The sequence below is a fragment of the Crassostrea angulata genome, chromosome 9, assembly GCF_025612915.1.
Source record: "Crassostrea angulata isolate pt1a10 chromosome 9, ASM2561291v2, whole genome shotgun sequence".
In the NCBI taxonomy this organism is placed as follows: domain Eukaryota; kingdom Metazoa; phylum Mollusca; class Bivalvia; order Ostreida; family Ostreidae; genus Magallana; species Magallana angulata.
Genome location: NC_069119.1, coordinates 5,524,287 through 5,543,500, shown reverse-complemented (window position 1 = coordinate 5,543,500; position 19,214 = coordinate 5,524,287). Strand labels below are relative to the sequence as shown.

Here is a 19,214-nt window from a genome sequence, read left to right as displayed (position 1 = left end):
ACTAAATCCATAATATCTGAGACATTCAATTTCTAAGAATAATGACACTTTTCTGATTTAAACATGTAATGTTTTTTTTATAAAAAGATGAGAGTGGGGGTGAAGGGGGTGGGGGTGAAATGGGTGGGGGTGAAGTGGGTGGTGTGAAGGGGGTGGGGGTAAGGTGGGTAGACACGGGGAGGATTTACTTCAATATCTAATCAGTTATCAAAGATAAATTATTTTTTTTAATCAATTACTTGTATTGTTTCTTTCATTTTTGGGGGAGTGAGTGATGGGGATTTAGGGGATCTATTTTCTAGCCTCAAAATTAATGACCATGTTACTAATCAAAATGTTGTATCCATACTAGTATTTTCCTAATCAAATGGTGGATTCATCTACTATGTTGGATCCAAAAAAAAAGTCAATTCATTAGACAAATTCTGCAGCAATAATGCTGTTCATCAAGATCCCGTTTATTATCTAATGGGAGAAGATTTACTGGGAATCCCCTGAGAGCAGGTTTATCATACTGGTTATTCCCCTTGGTCCACCTTCCATTATGGATACCCATTACAGTACAGCCCTTTAGGGTCAGAGCTCACTCATAAATATCCTTGTACAGAGTCATTACAAAATATGCAGTGTGATTACAATCTAGGCTAAAAGGCTGCTCAAATCAAATGGCATTCTCCGTTAAATTGCATCGCTGAGACAGAAAACCCACATCTAAAACCTCTATAAAAACATTGACAGAAATGAGATCAAGCTGAATGAAAGATAACAGTGTCAAACTGTCTATACACTGTAACTGCTATTTCAGAATATAACATAAATGACCTTGACCTGTAACCTTGACCCCAGTATTGCCAGAAGTGGTCACAGAGTTGAGCATGAAGAAGTAACTCATGCAAACAGGGAGGAATTCCTCTGTCTGGGAGACATGTTTCCTCCCAACATCCCTCCCGCACCAGTCCCAACCCCTCAGGCACATAATCCATAACATCCTGTATCCCCGCAAGGTCAGTCGGAGAAGGGCAAATCCAGTTCCACGTCAGAGGTAGGCTTCTTTCCTCCATTGTAGTTTTGATAGTGTTGTTTGGTGCTTATCATGTTTATCATGGGATGAGCTATTGCTCAGTCATTGTTGTGGTGAGGGCATTAATAACAATGGAGACTATCAGGGTGAGTGAACTGTGAGTTGGACAATGGCCTTATATACAGCCTCAGGCAGGGATAAAGTGACAGACAAACAGAATGCTTAATTCTCTCTCTCTCTCTCTCTCTCTCTCTCTCTCTCTCTCTCTCTCTCTCTCTCTCTCTCTCTCTGAGAGACTAACAAAGCATGTAAAAATTTAAGTTACATCAACACTTAAACAAATCGGGTTTGACAACTTCAAACGCACAATACATCTGCACCTGAGCAAGCAAGGCGACTTTGAATTAAATTCCGCAAATCAATGCAACTCCTTAAAGGAAAAATCAATCCTGTTTGCCTAGGTGTACTGAAGGATACAATCTTCCTTGGAGTGTATACATGTAAACACACTACCTAGGTGTACTGAAGGATACAATCTTCCTTGGAGTGTATACATGTAAACACACTACCTAGGTGTACTGAAGGATACAATCTTCCTTGGAGTGTATACATGTAAACAACAACCCATTCCCCAACAAAGCCTGTGGATTTTCGCCCACACGAACCTGCATCTGGCACAGAAAACAGACAACCATCATTCGTATAGTACAACTCCCCCTTCCCTTCATCCCAATCAACCACCCCCCCCCCTTTGAAATAACAACATCACTTCTACAAAATAAACACTATCCTTTATGTTTGGCACTTAATGATCCAACAATAAATAAACCCCAAGGACCTCCTCTAATTCTACTCCCTCCATTCAACCCCATCCTTTATTAATCATTCTTCACATATTAGTTTTTACGCAGAACTGTTCTTCTATAATTCTTCTTATTTTAATAAGACTTCTTCATCGTTTTGATCATCCTCCACAAATCATGACAACATTAGGTCTGCAGAACTTTTGTCCACAACACCCCCCCCCCCCTTCCTTTTCTCTCTCTATACCCTTTTTTCTATTTTTATTTCTGTTCTAATCTTGTATTTGGTGTATGTTTGTTGATAATAAATCTCTAGGAAAGGCCAGTCAGTCCTTAACACTGATTTATGATCATGTACAAATCTTTAAGTCTTCTCAAAAAGATAAAGAATCAATACAAAACACATATACAGGAAATCATATAAAGATAACAGAGTTATCTTTCTTTGCACTTCTGCAGTACCTTCAGTCAATATCCCCTTTATATTAGTTTCGCCCCATCTAGAATTCATCCAGACACAGTTGTGTGTTTAATGCTCATTCTTATTAACACAGTAATTTAAAAGTTGTTTTGAATTTGCCCAGTCCATTGGCTGACAGGTGAAAATATAACTTGGGTGATTACTTCCCCGTTCACAGTCATTCTTGATCCTATTGCCTGTCTCATACACGACACAAAACCAAGGACATGCATTAGTTTTACTAGCTCTCAATGAGTTGGTTTAAATTTTGAAGATATTTATCCCAATTAAATCAAGTAACTTTTAATTTCAACCCATTTTTAATGTCAGTGTACTAGTAAGTTTGGTAATATTCAATTTAAGAAAATTATTAGGTCTTCCTAGTGGAATTCAACCATTAATCATTATTTAAAATATTTTACCAAACTTTTTACAGGTGAGGAAAAAATCACATATAACCAGTGGCATTCAATTTACAGACATTTGATTGACATTCCATGTCAACCACAAAAGGTCACATGATCTGAAAGTGGTTCATGGAACCATTAACACATCAGGTCAAGGTCGATGGCTGGTTGCCTTGGTAACTTACCAGGTAATCGTCGTAGACAGGAAGGTCAGTGTTGGGGTCCACGTGGTTGTCCTTGTCTGGGATATTGACATCGACGACCTTGATCGGAACTGGTTGAGGATAGGTGTTTGCTGAGATTTTGTGTGAAATGAAGCCGCCATCACTGAAAAGGTCAAAGGTTAAAAAGTTAACATATGGGTCAACAGTTGTCTCTACTTTCATTTTATATATATCTACATGGATCTTAATGATACATTATTATTGTATAGAAATTAAAGGTAAAGTCCGAGGGAAGCATTCTTTATTGATTATCTTAATCTTTTTAATGCATTAACCTTTTAAAATACAAATTGATTCCAATGAAATTGAGATTTCTTTAAAATCTCTGAATTTGAAAAGAATAAGATTCACTAAGGTTCCTTTTAACCTTGCAAAAATCAGACAAATATGCATGCAAAGACAAAAACCCTCACATGTATGAAGATATCAAATACAGATATCAATTAAACCATTCTTCTTGAAAATTGTATTACATATCGAATGTAACTATAAACTTATTCAACCAGAGAGTACCTTAAGGAAAAATCTAAAATAAAAATAGATATTGATTTTGATAATTGAAATCAAAACACAAAAATATCAGTAACTGCTGTTCAACACAAAGTCCTTGTATTATGACAAATCTTTTGATGTCAGACCGATTTAGTGTAGGCGAGACGGGATAAGATCACAGAGATGAAGGGACGGCAGGGAATGCATACACTCGAGGTGAACCCGGCCAATATGCTGTTACTACGCCGATCAATACATTAGTCATGTCAGAAAAATACGATATCAATTGACTAGTTACTTAAAACTACAGGACACCCATTTTTTTCTTAACTATTTAAAAGAAATTTATTGAGAATTTAGAGCATTATCAGTTAAATCAAATATTAATTGCAAAATTTGATCCACCAGTAGAACTATAAAAATATTCACATGAACTATTGTGTTGTTATTCCCAAAAAAATTTTCATCAAAAAAAGTATATTCTATGTGATTTAAACTTGACCACCACAACATCCCCATCCAGTCTCCATGACGATAGCTCAAACTTACAAACTTCAATATTTATTTTTAAAAAGTATTATAACCATTTTCCTATTCAAAAAGACTATTTCATTTGGAATATTCCATTCTTTAAGCTTTTATGAAAAAAACCCAGATACCTTTCAGCCTGTGCTTTTCCCCGAATCAAACATTTCATACAGCTCATGAAGAGTTTTAAGATGTCGAACCGTGAGTATTGGAAAGCCATGTAATCGTTACACCAATGTCAGATAGGGTTATTCCTCAGAATCAAGTTATTTTCTACCCTAAAAGCCTTCACATATAAATGGATGGAACCCAAATCAAATTATCCAGAAGGTGGTTCACAAACGTTAAAAATAGCCATCTAAATTCATCATCCTCGTGATCACTATTGCATCCTAAATTTCGTTCCGAATATGGAAGTACTAATTACATCAAGAATCCTAGGATACGTTAATCATAATTCATATACAAAAATGTTTCATTAATCAAAGTCCCTTTGACAGTTCCTTAATTAAAATTCCATTTGCTGTTCCATGAAAATCAATGTTCTACATAACCAGACTGAACTCAGGGCAGGATCTATGAGTCATATAACGAGTCCACGCACACACACTCAACCCGATTCATTGTAGTCTCTCGACAGTACATCGAGTCTGTCTCCATTCATAAACTGTGCTATGCACATCTATAATTTTTTCCCCAATTTAGACTTCTGTATTAAAAAAATCCTCCTCTGCTGCCTAGGAATATTCATCAACATACATAAATTTCCAAACGTTTCCTTATAAGTCCGTCATTGCTACTTTTACAAATTCCGTGATCTTTCTCAGTGAAACATTAAGTCCCTAGAAACCCTAGAAGCTGCTGTAGCTATATGGCGTGCTTGTACTGTGTATAACACTGGGAGCTGCCCTCGACAAAATAATCAGCCCACTCAGACCCAAACTGCCTTCTGTCAGGAAAAATTGGTCGTCTCACACTGACTTATTTACCTCAAACACAAACTAATTTTTATAATAATCTGGAGGTTTTTTTTGTGCTGACGTTTTTACTTTCCTTGCTATAATCACACTTTGTCTCCCAGGTCCTGACTTTACCCAGCTCTGGCTAATAAGAATCCTAAATTCACGGACACGAGTCACATGACGCACGAGTATTAAGTCTCTAGAGTCAATGTTACGATGACATTAGTAAAATTGAACACTAAACCCCCTCATTTCTCCTACATCTCCCAAAAACTTTAAAATAAAAAATTTTCAGAACTGCACCCATTGTCTGATGCAATTGAATACAATAAGAAAGACACAGCCAACAACCTCAAAAGATTCTGCACAAACTGGCACCTACACTTATTGTATCTGACAGTCAACCTAAAGCTCTCTGTATGCTAATCTGTTAAATAGATTAGGTTTCATGTTCTGCAATAAACTCAAATTAACTGATGCACATCAAACACCATCATCCACCACCCCTATTTAAGCTATCATATAATATCTCTCTCTCTCTCTCTCTCTCTCTCTCTCTCTCTCTCTCTCTCTCTCTCTCTCTCTCTCTGAGACATCTAAAATTCTAAAATAGGGAGATCATTTATCCAATATAGAACAAGAGCTTGCACAAAACCACAATACATGCAACAAGGATCATATATCAATTATAGGAAAATCCTAAATCCACAATATCTGTTAGCTCTGGTAGTTATTGCTTTTGCTATTGTATATGATATTCCTTTAACAGTCTCACTCCCTAATCAATTTGTTAAAAAATATCAGCTATGAAGAATTCTTACTAATCAGTCTAAAAAAAAAAACACTTTCAATAAACCTTCAGCATTTGTCTGTCTGCAAATGAATATTTCGTGAAATGTTAACAACTACGCATAAACACAAAATGTTAAGAACTAAAGCATATATCTTTTAATTAATAACTAAAAATATATTGAAAATAAAAAACTCTCCCAGAAAGCTTACAACGAGAATGTCAATTAACACAAGAATTTGATTAATTTAACCTTGATGTTTTTGAACAGATGACCTTTAACTCTTTCTTTGACCTTTACAGGTCACAAAAAACAAAGGTTCTATACTTTGTTTATACACAAGTTATAAGAGGGTCAGGTGAAAGTTTCAGACAGACAGACAGACATAAATAGCCCACCTCATTATCTTAGATTGTGATCTCCCAGAAGAATAAGAAATGCATCTTATTACAATCCAATAAAAAAGGTTAATTCTGGGATAAATGGAATGTCTTTTAAAACATGCCTGTTAAAACATAGGAACTGCAGGGGAACTCAATATAGTCTCCAGAATTCATCAGAAAAATTCCAGAGGGAAGACAATGGAGGGGAATGATCTTTAACTACTGATGTTGTTCCATCACCTCGTCAAATTACTTAGCATTTCTCAATTGGTAGACCATTCCTGGGAGGTTTCCATTTGCTTGAAATCAGATAATTAGTTGAGCAGAAACTTTTCTTTTTGTTTTCTATAGAGTCAGTGTAGAAATGTCTTTTATTTACTGCATCCTTATACCTTTCTAAACTTCAAAAATAAATATACCAAATAATTTTGCCCGATTGACTCCTTATTTACCTAAACCCAAAATCTTCTGACTCCCTCGAAGATCAATAATTTGATAAACTGCGTGATGCAAGATGGATAACTCTTTTTGCTTTGAATCTTTTCAGTCATTTAACCTCTCGCTGGGTAAAAAAAAAACAATTTTAGAAAGAATTGATAAAATATAATCAGGAAATGTAAATGCAATAAAACAAGTGTAAATCATCTTTTTAATGGCAACAGTCCATTTGCTAAGCAATCAATGAGTTTCCAGGAGCATACCCTGAATGCTGAAATCAATCTATTGTGCAACTTCCAGTGACTAGAACTTTGAATATTTTCACTTGGGTTAATCAATTGACTTTATTCTCAAAACAAAACCAGCTGTCCTGAAAAACAAATCAATTACAAAAATCTCTCTCGATCCACAGTTCCGAAAATATTGAATAACTTTCATTGAATTGTTCACAATTCATTCCACTTTAATTAATACATATTTGTACAAGAACAAGTACGATATTTCATTCAGTCAAGCCATGCGGTCTGTTACTTTTAAAAAGGACAATACGTGAATATTCAAACTTGACGCTAGCCGAAGCTGGTCCATGGACTACAGTTGTAAGTGGTATGTCTGACGCAACAAAAGACATGCTTAAATCCTCAATAAAATCAAGAAGATTCTGGCAGGACCCATTTATACTGTGCATGGCTATTATGCAATATAAAGCAGCGGGACATGTATAATAAATGTAGCCATTTTCATTCAGTTTCACTTGAGGGGCCTTTATCAAATACATATTGTTATATCATGAATATCTATGTGTAGGAATTGGAGACCAAGCTGAGAGAAGAAGAGTCTAATGTTTTCTTCCGCAGACAATCGTTATCATGTTATTTAAGTATTACCATAAATCAGTAAGTCTGAACAGTCTGCTCCATATCATCTGATTATCTTACAGCTAGACAGTTTTATTATAGCTTTCTATATTATATGCCTTTGACTCCCCACACCCTTCCCCAAAAATATACTCCACTCCTCCCCCCCCCCCCTTACACACATGCACCTCCACCTTACATACTTTAAATAAAAATATTCATATATTTTGAATATTTTCCCATTCTTATGACAATAATAGTCTTTATTTTTCCATTCAGGAGGCTGGGAGGTAAACAAATTCACCATATTAAGATCTGCCTTCAACTTTGATATATGGTATTTGTGGCCATAAGCTAACATTTAATGAGGTAGAAATCCAAATATTTCAGCTAACATTTAGTAAAGAAAAAAGTAATATATTTCAGCATAAAATTTGATAATTTTCCAATATCATTATACAGAGATCTTCTTTTTTAGGAGATTGAAATGGTCTAAAGATGGCCATGGTCATCTTAATAACTATGAATTCTACACTTCATTGTACAATGTATAATACTGTATATAGGGTCCATGATATTTTTGACCTAATCACCCAAGTAAATTTTGTTTCATCTTAAATATACCCAGATAAACTAGATGACAGTTTGTAGATCTTGCTGATTTATTAGTTTAAGTTTAATTCTAATTTCAGTTTTATATTAATTAACCCAGAGACATTTTATAGGCTACATGTAATAGGACAAAATTAAAATGAGGATGAAAATTTCACTGTGTATAGCTAAGATTTGATCAATGGATAATTTTTTGATGTTACTAAAATCATTGATCAATGAATAATTTTTTGATGTCACTAAAATCAATTATCCTTTTCCGCTTTTCACTTTTAGCAAAGTGAGCACAAATATACCCCACCGAAAAACTAATATAAAAATTTTCTTTGAAGACACAAGACAATATTATTTTAAGATAATCCATCAATCATCTTCTCATTGTATGAACAAAAAAACTTGACTTTTTTTTATCTCGTAAAGGACAAATTGACATAAGCTATATTCCAGCAACACTCCACGGACAATAAAAAGTCAGCTGGAATCCTAGCAACAAACGGAGGATAAATCACGGCAACAATAGCAAGAGTCTCCCCAAAGATTCCTCTAGTCAATATTTGTCTCCACTCTCTCTCTCTCCAAAAAACACAATGGCAGGCCTAAATAGTAACCAACAAAAGTCCTGGCTATGATGGATGCATTAGTCTTGTAAAAAAGCCAGCACCCTTCCAAGTGTCAACATGGTCGTACAATAGAGAGTGCTTACTTTACCTATTATATATGTTTACCCTTGCTGTGACAGACATACCAATTCTAAGCTCATATAGGAAGAGTCTACAGAGACTAGTTCATTTACATTGGCATCTATTTCTGTCTTAGACTTTTAGCATTATAATGTTAATCTAAATCTTTAAAAAAGAATCTCTCTCTCCCCTCTTTCTCTCTCTTTCTATGTTTTTAAAAGAAAATCAGTATGACCAACAATTACTTGGTACATTACACAGTTGAACTTGCATCAGGACAGTTTGATTTGGTAGAATGGGTATGGGTATGGGGGTGGGGGTTGGGGAAATTGAGGAGGGATTGCATAAATTGGGATTTGCAGTGAATCTTTGTACATCGGAACACAATTCAGGTTAAATATTGAGAAAAGCAGAAGAGATTTTTCTACAATTTGAATCCCAGTGTGGCTCCCTATCACCATTAAAAAACACAGATATGTTAAGAACCTTCATTTATTTACTTTGCACTCACAATCTTAGATATCTTTTTAATTATAAAGATAGCCCAAGGCTGCTTATTGATCAGTTAACCAGTAATACCCCAAAACAGTGTCACTATCTATTACATAACAGCAAAGACATAAGAACAACACATCAAATTTAATTAGATGTAAACTCTAATCCAAACTGCAAGGAGCATAGGTATTATTGATAATTTTTTATTTAATATTTTGTCACCAAAATTTCCTATAGACTATCCATCCTTGCAAAGAAAATTGTTTATATAGAAGTGATGTAGGTAATCTATGTACATGGCAAAGGGCATTTTAGATCTTCAGGATAAATCTATAAATTGATCAATTATTGGCCCAGCTCTCTCTCTCTCTCTCTCTCTCTCTCTCTCTCTCTCTCTCTCTCTCTCTCTCTCTCTCTCTCTCTCTCTCATCAGACAAACCAGGTCTTGCTTGATTTAACCAATCTTTTTTGAAATCATTTATCTGTATCTGACTGTGTCATGTAAGCATTTTTAAATCAAGAAACCACCATGAAATCCTGACTTACCATTGAGTCTTTAATCTCCATCAAGATTAAGACTAACTTGAACTTTAATACACAGACTTTTATTTCAAGCCAGGATTAAATATCAAGATCTATCAAGATAAAACATCCTATAATGTTGAAGTTTGACACTATATATTGAGCAAAGGAGGAGGGTGGGGGTCTTGGGCAGTTACAAAGTAAATGAAAAATGTGATTCATTAACTCCCCCCTTTTTCTTTTGTGTAACTATCTAATATAAAGAAACAAACCTCTTTATAAAATACAGAAAAATTAGAATAACTTTTCAAAGCCTCAACCACCAACCCTCAATGACTGTCAAAATGAACCATTTCTTTACTACTGCTATAATTGAGAACTGTCAAAAATTTCAATAACAACTTTTTTAAAATATCTTTTTCTTTTATATAAAGAACCCTTCCATTGACACACTTGCTTGATTTCTTTCAAATACTTGATGTCAATTTTCCGCATACAATGAAAAAATTTAAAAAGCTCTATTTCAAAAGTAGATACATTTTGAAATTCTCGATTGTTCTTAATGTTTATTGATCTTCTTCATACAGTGACACTTAAAAAGTCTTGAACTTTTTCAGAAATGGATTCCTTCTATCAATTTAAAACTTTTAAATAAATCTTAAAACAAACTACTCATAAAACTTCTTTGAACTTTTGTTAGGAGTCTCTGTACAAGCAATAACTACCGATTCATTTGTAACAGATAGGGCTGAAAGGTCTTCTTTGGAAAGAATTTTGTCAATTTTGACTACTCAAAATGAGAATTATCAGCCTATAATCTGCATTCCTGTACAAATACCTTGATTGCTTTTTCTTTTTCCTTTTAAGAAAAATCATTGTTTATTAGCCAACATAGCAACCATATAGAAAATCAACACAAACAACTCATCTGTTTTGGATTCTAAAATCAATATTTGTCAATATATCAAAAATTCAGCATCACGATTTTAACGAACATTAATTGATAACTTCAGGGCATTAAATGACAAAATTGAAATTTCCTAATTATCAGTTTTTTCATTTCAGTGATGTTTATAAATCAGTTGATCATGCCACCTAAAAAACCCAGAAGAAACCTTTTAGATACAGGAAAACATCAAACGCTGAAGAGACCATGAATGAAATACCTCGTTAATGAGGAAAGTTTAATTAAATCAGTCAGTAAAAACAAACGATTCCAGTGTCAGACAAAAAAGCTACGGGCAAGTAATAAAAATCAATGATATCACAATAATGAACGTTAACTTTGCGGCATTCCAGCAGAAATCTATAATGATAAGGAAGTCATACAGCAACATATTCCGACAATTATTGTTTACATTTGTCTTCGGCAACAAATATGGGATTTCTTTAAGTGTTTAAGATTATGCAAGGGGGGTGGGGGTGGGCCAACAAATATGGGATTTCTTTGGGTGTTTAAGATTGTGCAAGTGGAGGCAATAAATAAGGGATTTTTTGTGTGTTTATGCAAGACTCTATGAAAGTTAATCTTAGCAAACCTGCAGTTTCTCTACAGTAAATTCTAAATCAGCAGATGATGGGAGTTTTGAAAGGTAATGGTCAAGAATTGGCCGAGATTTGTACGAAGGGTGTAAAGAAAGCCTAATTTCTATAATGTTAGGGTATCAATAAAGTTTGAGGGTGGGTGGGGTTCCTGTGGGTACTGCTGTGTTGAGTAAGATGAAGGATATCACACAGGGAGAGGGTTCGGCAAGGAGTACCTGCTAGACCTACTGAAATCTGAGGGATTCATAAGATCAGCAAAACTCTTTTTATAATTAACATAAAGTGAACAAGACACTTGTTTTAGATTCATTGATTTCATCATCTGCCTGTAGTAAGCTAGATTAGAAACCATCGACAAGGTTTTATGGAACTGGACATTCCATCTTCTACGTAATAATGCTGAAAAACTTAATGAGAATATGAATTTGCTAATTTAATATTCCTTAAAAGGGTTGGTATTTACTGAAAGATTAGTCAAAATTTCAGATTGAAATATCCACTCAATTCATATCTGTATTTATTCACCTTAAAAAAAACCTGATTACAAGAGCAACATATAACGTGTATTGACATGGAATTCGGTCACATTTGAGTAGAAGAATCTTCCAATTTATATCTGTAACCCGTCACTTGACAAGATCTACGTACAAGAGCAATTAAAGAAACCTTTGTTTAAAGCCCTGCTATCTTCTGATAATCCTGCGATAGTTTTCCTGGGGTCGATACCATCAGAAATCCAGCTGATAGAGCGAAATATCAGATAAAGGTTTTAATTCATTCCGATATTCTTCAATTTGATTCCTGTTTCAATACTACAACGAATGTCACATTTAAAAAAAAAAAGACAATCGGTACTACTAAATAAATATGACGATAGATTTTACATGAAATTTGCACATTTTTGAGAGGGTGGAACGGCAAACAGAACATGAAATACAGTAGACTAGCAACGGCACAAAAAAATCAAATATTTATCTGTTTATCTGCTTTGTGTCCTCAGTGAATGAAGATGCATGATACTTTCTTTGTGAAATAATAACAGGCTACACAATCAAACATTTAAAAGATATTTCATTACCCTCTACTTCAGAATTCAACAGACCACAGGTTTCTCTTCATTCATTCCCTGTTTTACCTTAAGCTATTTTCCGTTAAATTGGAGTAAATTCAATACATGTACCATGTATAACTGTGAAATTCAAGACTTGTCTTTGAATTCCATCAAAAAATTACAGAATGGCTGCACAATGGAGGACAGCAATTGGGGATTTAATCTTAAATGATAGGCTATGACTCTTTCTTATGATAAAATATTCAGATTGTTATGCAATTTCTAAAAATAACCATATCTCCTATATACTTATACAGGTTTTCATTATTCTTATATAGAGAAAAATCTTTTAAGAATATCTAGTTACTTTCAAAACAACATTTAGCAGACATATACCTACAGCAAAACAAAAGCTCCAATGGAGCGTAAAAATTAAAACTCTCTCTTCCCCTCCATTAAATAATTCTATTATATCTGACATCCCTATCTCTTCTACCATCAAGCCATAAAATCAATGTCATGGTGAGGTTTTTTTATTGGCATAACCTTTCTTTCTTGCTCACTGTCTCCAAAACTCTCTCGACTGTCATACTCCGACTGTCATTCTCCAAGGGGGGCTCTCCATGACAGCTGATTCATGCCAGATGAAACTTGTCATGATGACAAACTTTAAATTTCAGGTCTCCTTTCTCCAGCTAATTATAATAAGCTACTGTGGTTTTTGACTATCGAGGCCTTCTCAGTTGTTTTTCGGACTTAATGGCTTGGGGTTCAATGCTTGGTGCATTATGATCCTACTCCAATCAACGGCAATATGGGATCAGACTTGAAGAAATTCAATACCTGAATGAATCTAATTCTTCTCATATTTAACATATATATCCCCTAGGTTTACCTACTTGGTGTATGAAAACTTCATTCTTATTTAGACTTGCAAATTGCTCATGCAAATTTTATTGATGTTTAAGTGGAATGAGCGTTAAATTGAAAAAGAGTAATGTATTAGGACCCAGGAGATGAATTAAATGATCCGGACCCTGAAATAAATAACTCTTTCTTCTGCTCCTGTTTCTATGACAATTAATTATCATGTTAATTAGTCAGATAATTACCTTCCACAAATGAGACTGGGCGCTTTCCCCATTTAATATCCAGAGTCAAGTTTTTAATCACTGTTTCCCCTCCTGTCTCACTGTTAAACGTCACAAAATACATCCACGGAAAAAGGACAGAGGGAATATGGACACATACAGCCTCCAGCTGATATCAGATTAAAATATCAATCGCGCTTTTTTCAAACTAATGAATACACAAAACAATTGTCTCACAAATCCCATGGAAAAAAAAAACAAAACAAAAAGTAGAAAGAATCACTTTCTGTGTTTATCCAGCATTAGCTTACGACTCAGAAATCAAGTCGTTGTTTTTACTTCGGTTGTCAATCAACGTAAACCAAATCAAAAGGAAAGAGAAATCCCATAAAGAATAGAAAAAAAAATTTAAAATCCTCCAGTGTTTCTCCTCAGTCGTAAATAATTATCCATGACTATATAAGCAGGCCCGTTGTACTCCGTGTTAGTCCGTTACATATAGCACTCCATATCAAACGTTTTGAGAAGTGGGGGAAAATAAGTTAAAGTATATTATGTGTATTTCACTCGTAACTCAGGAACAATACACGCTAGCAGGATTATCTACATGGTCGGAATCACTCAATGGAAAACGCTCTCGTTTGTGTTAATAATAACGGCATATTGAACACTGTCGCGGACATTTTTAAATTCCCCAAGCCTGGGACTAATCTATTTAACATAGTAATGAACTACTGTACCATTGAACACCTTAGTTGTTTAACAGCGTTGGGGAACTCAGGTGTGTTGGGATGGAACTTTAAACATTCTCCTTTCCCATGTCGTCAATAGTCAATATTTCCCTGATCGTCATTTACCCAAGTGTTTAACTCTTTAGCGTTGAGAGCCCTCCTTCTGCTATACATGTCTTTCTCCTCTCAAAAAGGTCAAAATGGTAATTTTCCAGAGGGAAGGTATGGTTCACATAAGAATTTCTGTTGCATGCACACAATGTCAAAATGCTTTAATCTCAGTCGTGTTCCTCTCATGAAAATTTGCCTCACAGAAAAAAACCTTAATTTTCAGAAGATTTACAATTCCACAAGAAGGAAAATAATTTCTCTTCAAATGACAAATGCATGTATAACCTTTGGTAATCAAAAGTCACAGTTTCATTCCTTACATAAGGCTGTCCAAAGGATTAGGAACAATTCAAAAGTCTGGTAGATCACATCTAACTGCCTAATTGATAATCACATTGAAAGGATATACGCCTCTAAAAAACATCCCAATGAATATATACCCTCACAGTTTGCCTACAGCTAAGGCCTAGTTGTGTACCCACAGAATGAATGTTTGATACACCTCTTCATCAGAAATATCAATCAATTATCACCATCACAAAAAAAATGGCACATATCTAATGAAAAAGTCTCCTGCTCTCTCAGTGGATAGATGTTGCAAGCTTATCATGCAAGCATCATGTGTAAGTGCTTCACAGCTTTCTGTTCATTAATTAAGCAAGAAATGGCTTTAAAAAAGTGAGCCAAAACCTCCATCAGCCCATGGTCCTCTCTTGCCAACAATCCTTGCCCAAGTTTCTATACTATAGACCATTTACTGAGTACAGAATTTAGTTACATACTATGAGCCTATACAGATCAAATCAAATCAATAACAACTTGCAATCCCTAGGTTTCTTTTTTTTTTCCCTTCTCTTTTTCACTTAACCTGGATCTGAAAGATGTATGGAGGTTTTCTTTTATTATCTAAATCAAGTCTCCTTGATGTGTACGTACGTAATCATTAACGACACCGCGTATAAACACGCAAAAAACGTAAAAAAAGAACGATGAACCCTATGCTTCGTTCAGCATCACACATCTTTATTGTCACGTCGGCTGAGTCCGGATTTCGTCCTATCTAGCTTGACTTCATGCAATATTTATGAAAAGAACCTTTCATCACCAAACATCTCTCCTTTTTTTTTTAAATAAAATACCAAACAAAATCAATATCCATTTCTGAATAAATTTTTTCTTCCCTGCAAATTATTGATAAATTTTGTTGATCAAAGTTGTTTCAGACTTCATGCCTGAACAGATCAAGGGAGAAAGGAATAACATGGCAACTTATAATTAGGTCTGGCTCTAGATCCTTTTAGATACAGGCAAGGAAAATCCCCCCATCCCCACCCCCTGCAAATTTCAGATGGCTTTAAAACTACCCCAATTTCAGGACTTTATTGGGAGACAAAAAAGGACACAAAACTCACTCAGGGCAAATAAATCAATGTTCACTTTACAATGGCTTGAATCGGTTTATTTTACTTCTCAACAAATAAAATCAATTTCTCTTTAATTCTGCAAAAAGAGTGTTCTTAGCGTCTGACTGTGACCCGTTGAGGTCCTAATAACGTTGATGTAAGGGATGAGGTGTTTTTTTTAATACCTGACCCCCATTGAAAACTAAGGCGTAATTGTGCAAATCATTTACCCTAACAACACAACTACCTATATTGGCACATTAAGACCAAGTCTAAAAGGTGGAGCTTTTATTATGGAAGGGGAAAAATTTCTTTTTATAATTAGGGATACTAAAGGTGTAAAATGGTTTTATGGCTTTAAGATTACACTGTCAGAGTTGCTAATCTCCTGTTAAAAATTTGCCGGGTATTGAATCAATGCTTCTCTCATTGATCATCATGCATACCAAAAAAAAAAAATTCCGAAACGATTGCAGCTCAATTTACCATGAAATATTCAAAGTATAGCTTTAATTGCGTTTCAAAAAATTTACTATAACATTTTGTCTGGTAACCAAATGTGTTTTAATTAACAGGATTCCGATCTTTTTTTTCAAATTGCATTCCGTTGCATTTTTTATTTATTCCAAGACTCGATGACTGTTGACACTATAATAACCCTGTTCTCTGGAAACCAAAACATCTCCACAGAGTGAGGAGGACATCTTTTTAATATCCTGCCGGGAGGGACAAGAATGATATTAACTCCATATAATGGACGGACCAATTCACAAAGAACATGCCAATAACTTGCTCTACCTATCACCCCAGTCACATTTTAACCAGCGCATGTTTGGGTAACCTAAGAGAGGTCGTCTACAAATCGTTTGTTACAAAACTCTTCTACTCTAATCAGTTTCCTTATTAATATTGATTCCTCAAAAATCTAGTGATCAGAAAAAAAAAATGGTTGAGAATCCCTATCAGTTGGTCAATTTGTCACAGCGAGATATTTATTATCTCGAGACGGATGGTCTTTTGTATGTATATGGACCTGAAAACAGATCCCATAATCACTTCTGGATAGTCGCAAAAGACTAAAAAATACATCATATATTAGGATCCCACTGAGAAGCTATCAGTCCGGCCTAAGGCCCGATTATTGCAATGTAACATTTCTACAAATCTACACAAACTTTTAAGCCTATGTAAAGCTAATCCAACAAAACACGGATCTCTTCACTTTAATGCCTAGATAATTAATCAGATTCCAAAAGCAATAGAATTAGATTGATGATAGGACTATTGCTGTAAATGCTCTTTTTTCTCTTCTTTCAAACGTGGATCATTTTGTTTCAACCGTATGCATGGTGAAACCAACATCCTTAAACCAACACTGCATGAAAAACAAGAGGCCCATGGGCCACATCGCTCACCTGAGGAACAATAGGTATGATAAAATCAGCTTAATGGAGTCATAATACAAACTATCTGGACAATGTACAATAATACATGTAGATCCTGTATAATTAAAAACCCTTTTTTCCTTTGAATATTCTTATGTTTATAATCATTAGTCCCTTTTCTAACAGGATGATTTTATAGTCATATCATATGTTGAGTATTGCAGTTCTCAAAAAGATCCTTAACAATATAATTTATATAAGGGATATAAACGTACATCAAACTCTGAACCTTCTCGGGAGGCCAAAGAATTGTCCTGGGGCCAAAGTCTTAACAATTATGAAGAATCATCTCGCTGATTAGTTTCTGAGAAGATTTTTTAAAGATTTACCCTATATATTCCTTTGTTAAACTTTGACCCCCCCCCCCATTGTGGCCCCACCCTACCCCTGGGGATCATGATTTTCACAACTTTGAATCTACACTACCTGAGGATGCTTTCACACAAGTGTCAGCTTTCCTGGCTGATTAGTTTCTGAGAAGCAGATTTTTAAAGATTTACCCTATATATTCCTATGTAAAACTTCGACCCCCCCCCCCCCCCATTGTGGCCCCATTCTACCCCAAGGGGTTATTATTTTAACAACTTTGAATCTACACTGCCTGAGGATGCTTCCGAACAAATTTCAGCATTGCCGGCTGATTAGTTTCTGCGAAGAAGTTTTTTAAAGATTTACTCTGTATATTCCTATGTTAAACTTCGATCCCCCATTGTGGCCCCACCCTACCCCCGGGGGTCATGATTTTCACAACTTTGAATCTACACTACCTGAGGATGCTTCCACACAAGTTTCAGCTTTCCTTGCCGATTAGTTTCTGAGATGCAGATTTTTAAAGATTTACTCTATATATTCCTATGTAAAACTTCGACCCCCCCCCCCCATTGTGGCCCCATTCTACCCCAAGGGGTTATTATTTTAACAACTTTGAATCTACACTGCCTGAGGATGCTTCCGAACAAGTTTCAGCATTGCCGGCTGATTAGTTTCTGAGAAGAAGTTTTTTAAAGATTTACTCTATATATTCCTATGTTAAACTTCGATCCCCCATTGTGGCCCCACCCTACCCCCGGGGGTCATGATTTTCACAACTTTAAATTTACACTACCTGAGAATGCATCCACACAAGTGTCAGCTTTCCTGGCCGATTAGTTTCTGAGAAGAAGATTTTTTAAGATTTACTTTATATATTCATGTTAAACTTCGATCCTTCATTGTGGCCCCATCCTACCTCCGGGGGTCATAAATTTCACAAATTTGTATCTACATTACCTGTCACCTGATGATGCTTTCACACAAGTTTCAGCTTTCCTGGCTGATTAGTTTCTGAGAAGAAGATTTTTAAAAATTTACTCTATATATTCCTATGTTAAACTTCGACCTCCCATTGTGGCCCACCCTCAGGTGAGCTAAAAAGGTGTTAAGTTTACAATACAATAAGTTGTTAAAGTTGGTTTCTGGAAGAACAGACTTTGAAATTTTTCTTAATAAATATTGACATTTATTTTTACTTTTTTAATCTTTAGTTTTTAAAATCTGTGTACAAACATAGAATTGTGAGCAAATCTATGTATCTTGCTTATAATTCGAAGTTTAACACTCAAATATGGTTAGTAAATAGAAATTGTAAACAATTAAACACAAGAAACATGCACTACATGTATAACAAATAAAGAACACAATTTATTTTTTCGAAATGAATCATATATATGATACATGTATATACCTACATATTTCCGTCAGCGATATCAAACTCTATTTAAACTGAATAAACTCGAGAAAATGCCGAGCATCTCAACAAAACCTATTGCATTAATCTTCCATTACGCAAAAGATAATGCCGAATTACCGATAGAATGAATTGTATTTCAGTACCCCTACATCAGATTTTGCTTAATTTGCGCAGGTAAACAGTTAACTGTTTGATTTACCGAAGTCTCTGTTTGATTTGATACGTAAAAATCACGAAATACAGACGATAGTTTCCAGGTTACAAAGCATAAATAATGAAAACGAAACGAAAATCAGAACAAGCTAACACCAACGTCATGTGTGAAAACTGTCAACGCATTGAAATATTTAGCCTCAATTTACTTCACAAAATCGGCACCAATATATTTTGCATGTTTCAAAATTTCCCTTCATACGCGAACTGTTGCACAACA

At 34.9% G+C, this 19,214-nt stretch overlaps 1 protein-coding gene across 11 annotated transcripts in view; it reads right to left on the bottom strand.

Moving 5' to 3' along the window:
- The window catches only part of LOC128162819 (tyrosine-protein phosphatase non-receptor type 4-like), a 71,716-nt gene that overhangs the window by 19,420 nt on the left and 33,082 nt on the right, over window positions 1-19,214 (bottom strand). For 9 of the 11 annotated variants that reach the window (XM_052826215.1, XM_052826208.1, XM_052826211.1 and 6 more), the window contains one exon: window positions 2,877-3,018. In XM_052826215.1, coding sequence (XP_052682175.1) covers window positions 2,877-3,018 — 142 coding nt within the window. Of the gene's footprint in view, window positions 1-828; window positions 997-2,876; window positions 3,019-19,214 lie in introns of those variants that run through there. The other 2 variants (XM_052826204.1, XM_052826206.1) reach the window with 1 other exon arrangement.